Below are 3,711 nucleotides of genomic sequence, written 5' to 3'. Positions count from 1 at the left end.
TATATAAAATATAATTTTAAGCAATCGTGCAACACTCTTAAAAAGGGTTCATTTCACATTTGCTAAATTCTAGTGGTCCTGGAATGCATAACGCATTCTATTAAAAAATACTCCTTTAAATATCAACAATTAGTGTTCAAATCACCAACTAATACAATATTCTTTAGCTGTCAGGGGGTTTAAATAAACCTATCTTTGATCCACGTTCCACTGAATTACACATCATGGAGGTATGCAGTCACAACATTAGTGGGTTAAATGTCAAAATGGCATTACAGTACAAAATAGTTAAAAAAAAATCAGCTAGTCATATGTTTCTCCATCTGTGGAATTATTATGGCTCACAAGCAATCCACTGAATTACTGTAATCCTTTGCAACCAAAGACATTATCTGAATCCCACCTTAATCCTGACTGGTTCATTTACTCCAAATTTTTCAGGTGTGGGTTAAAAATTCACTGCAAGGTGCCCACTGTCCTATGACATCCTGTTGCAAACTGGAAAATACATAGTACTTTATTTAAACATTCCTTAATTGCTACATTTTCCTAGACCACATTAATATATATATTGTGTGTGTATATATAGATATACACCTCTAACATGTACATATATACACACACAAACATATATACACACATACACACACATACCTAGGACAATAGCACACTGACGTAACATTAACTCTATACAGGCATTTGCCAAGAAAAAAAATAGGGCATTTCCTCCACCACTTATTCACAAGCTTATGGGGGTTTTTTGTTTTTAATCCTTATGTCCCTGATAAAACAAAATGCATGGTTAAACCACAAAACTATAGTTTTTTCTCACTTCAGATTTTATGAAGGCATCAGGCACTTTTGATTACTGTTGGTGTGTACAAATATAGCAACATCTTTCTTTTTTTAATATATATATATATATACTCTACTGTATCTTCTTTGCTCGGATAACTTATTTGTGAAATCTTTGGTCCTTGAGTATATTCTGCCTGCCACAGCTGGTTTTTCTGCATTCTCACATTTTTAAAATGTGAGGCACACACACAGCCGGAAATAATGGACTTTGTCATCGTACGTGTTTCTGTTTTTATAACTGTACCAATCCACTACTGTTCATTTGGAGCAAGCTGTTTCTGGTAAAGCGTTCTAGTCAAGCAAGCTATACATTCTGCATGGTCAATCCATAGACGGCACTTGCTGCAAGCCCCAAATGCAGTAATTCCAATATACATTTTTATTCAGTTTATCTCTGCTTTATGCCTCTAGCTTTTAATTCCTGTATATAGAATTGTTTTTTGTGAATTTTTTTTTCGTTTTTTTTGTTTGTTTTGTTTCTTTCATATTCTCCCTTTTGCAGATACCATTCTAGAGTAAGAATAAAAATAAAAGAAAATAAGGCTTTCCCACCTTCTCTATGCCAAAGCTATGGGAGCAGATATTGCCAACCCATATTGTCATCAAGCATTCCTCCCTCACTTACTTCAGGGGAAGCTGGTTGCTTTTAATGACAGGCCTCTTGTGCTCTGGGGTAGGATCCAATTATTTTGGGGTTCTTTCTCGATCGTGCTCCCGTTATTTATCAGAAGATCCACAAGCTTTTCCCAAGCTTGCAAACTAGAGCAGATCATCATTGCACAAAACACCCCATTGCAAAGGGACGTATCGCCCCTTCGTACGTCTCAGAAAACGTTTTCCCTGCCAGATCTACTAATCTTGGTTCCTAATTACAGGGCAGCCAAGTAGAGTACGTGTGTTGCTGGCAAGGGAACACCGTCTGAACCTGGGCAATATAGTAATTGCTGAAGTTGGCATCTGCTACGTATGGAGCTGGCTGGTAATAGCAGGTGACATTGGCCACATTGGGGATGATATTTTGCTCGGCTAGGACCCGGATAGCCAGCATGGTGATCAGATTCAGAGTCTGTCTCCTCTCATGTCCCATCAGGCACACTGTGCTCTCATTCACCACACCGTGAAGGGTCATGAGATAGTCATACTTGCGGTCCTCTAATCCCACAAAGTGGTTCTGCAAGTAGGACTCCAGCTTTCTCTGCTGTTCTCCAATGTCTGAGAAGTCAATGAAAAACCTTGAACACATGTATCTCTGCAGGGACTTAATCTCAGATTCAGAGGCAGCCCTAAAGCCCCTTACCAAAAGGTTGCAGTACTTCAGAAGACCACCTCCTCTGATTTCTTCTGGGTTTCTGGTGGCAATTATCTTGTTGCAGAGGTGATCAAAGGCTTCCTGGAAATCCCCATAGACACTCTCACCAATGATAGTCGGGTGAAAAGTTTCAGTCATCGGATTCTCTGAGCACTCATAAAAAAGCAGCAGGGAGTCCAGCTTGATTTGAAAGGAATCGACACTGAATTCAAACTGCCGCCTCAGAGAGTCCACAAATTTCAGCTCCACATTTTTGCCACTGTTGTTGGATAGGGAGATGAGACTCCATCGGTCTGAATCATTGCATACTTTTACCATTTTCTGCACATAAGCCTCCTATAATTGGAAAGACAAAATGAGCAAATGAAGATACAGATGCAGGAAATTTCCCCTTCAATGTATTTGTTTGCATCGCCCCCCACATCCACCCTGTCCTTATGTTTCATAAAGGATTTTGTGGAACAACGCAGACACAAACCAGAAAAGAAATGCTTAATGCGAGAGCTCGGAGAGCTGTCATTGCAAGGGGATGATAGAGGAGGGCATTCTGCTGGGACTGTGTCATGCAAGGAAAGCAGATGGCAACACTGCTTCTTTCAATCACTCTCAAATACATCTACAGATGAAGACCATGGCACATGAGCCAAAAATCCACGCACCCACGCACAAGGGTCACCGCTGCAATCAGGTAAGAAATATTCTTTATCGGTCTCCACTTCTCTCTCACCTCCCTACAAAAAACTTATCAAGTGTTCATTCCCCTCAATCCTGCTCTTTCAGTGCAGTTCCACAAATCTGACCCATATTCAAAAAAATCCCTCTAAAAAATCTTAAAGGCATTTGGCATTCGGCCTAATTAATTCAAGCGAACTGTCTCCAAGAGGAAGAAATACACTTCTCCACTGGGGCATTCAGCACACGAGAAAGAGTGCCTTGCAGACGGCGTTTCCTCCTTGCAGATATTAAAGCCATCTAAGCTCCCCCCAGCCACTCCGGGAACCGGGTCGGGCAAACCCAGCTGCTGCCGCAGAGCCGAGCTGGGAGATCTGCAGAGCCCTGCACACACACGCCCCAGGTACGAGCCAGCGCTGCCAGCAGATGACACGAGAGAGAGGGGGGAAAGGCTAACGAATCCTGAGGAGCCCCGGCCAGGACGCTTTACTGCAAACTCTTCCTCGGTTTTAAGCGTGGGGTGGAAAAATCGTTCACGGTTCCTGTGGGACTGGGAGGAAGCTGCGCCCCTCAGTGCACCCCCCATCCCCTGAGGGCGGGGGTGTCCCGGTCCCCGCAGGCAGGCGCTTACACCTGCCCGCTTCCGGGCGCCTGGGCACAGGGAAGGTTTACCTTGAGAGTGAGTGGCGTGATCTTCTCCTTGTTCACCCCCTCGGGTAAGAAATCCAAGAGGCAGTCCAAGACCACGTCCTTCACAGTCTGAAACTCAGCTTCCCCTTTGATGTCGGCGCAGAAGATGAGGTCCAAGTCCTTGTAGCCCAGGCCGCTGTCCTGGTGACGGACGTGGCTGGCGGCCGCGCCAATTCGGCTGA

General features: G+C 43.7%; 1 protein-coding gene across 1 annotated transcript; it reads right to left on the bottom strand.

Moving 5' to 3' along the window:
- FAM46A (family with sequence similarity 46, member A) lies at nt 1-3,708 on the bottom strand (the record flags this gene model as incomplete). Its single annotated transcript, XM_010136097.1, has 2 exons — nt 1-2,503; nt 3,512-3,708. Coding segments are annotated over 2 exons (977 nt in total), but the record flags the coding sequence as incomplete, so codon positions are not given.
- Between the last annotated feature and the right edge of the window lie 3 nt (nt 3,709-3,711).

Source organism: Buceros rhinoceros, unplaced genomic scaffold (assembly GCF_000710305.1).
Source record: "Buceros rhinoceros silvestris isolate BGI_N320 unplaced genomic scaffold, ASM71030v1 scaffold34525, whole genome shotgun sequence".
Taxonomy (NCBI): Eukaryota; Metazoa; Chordata; class Aves; order Bucerotiformes; family Bucerotidae; genus Buceros; species Buceros rhinoceros.
Note: the sequence above shows the minus strand (reverse complement) of the source record. Positions and strands in the feature narration are given on the sequence as shown.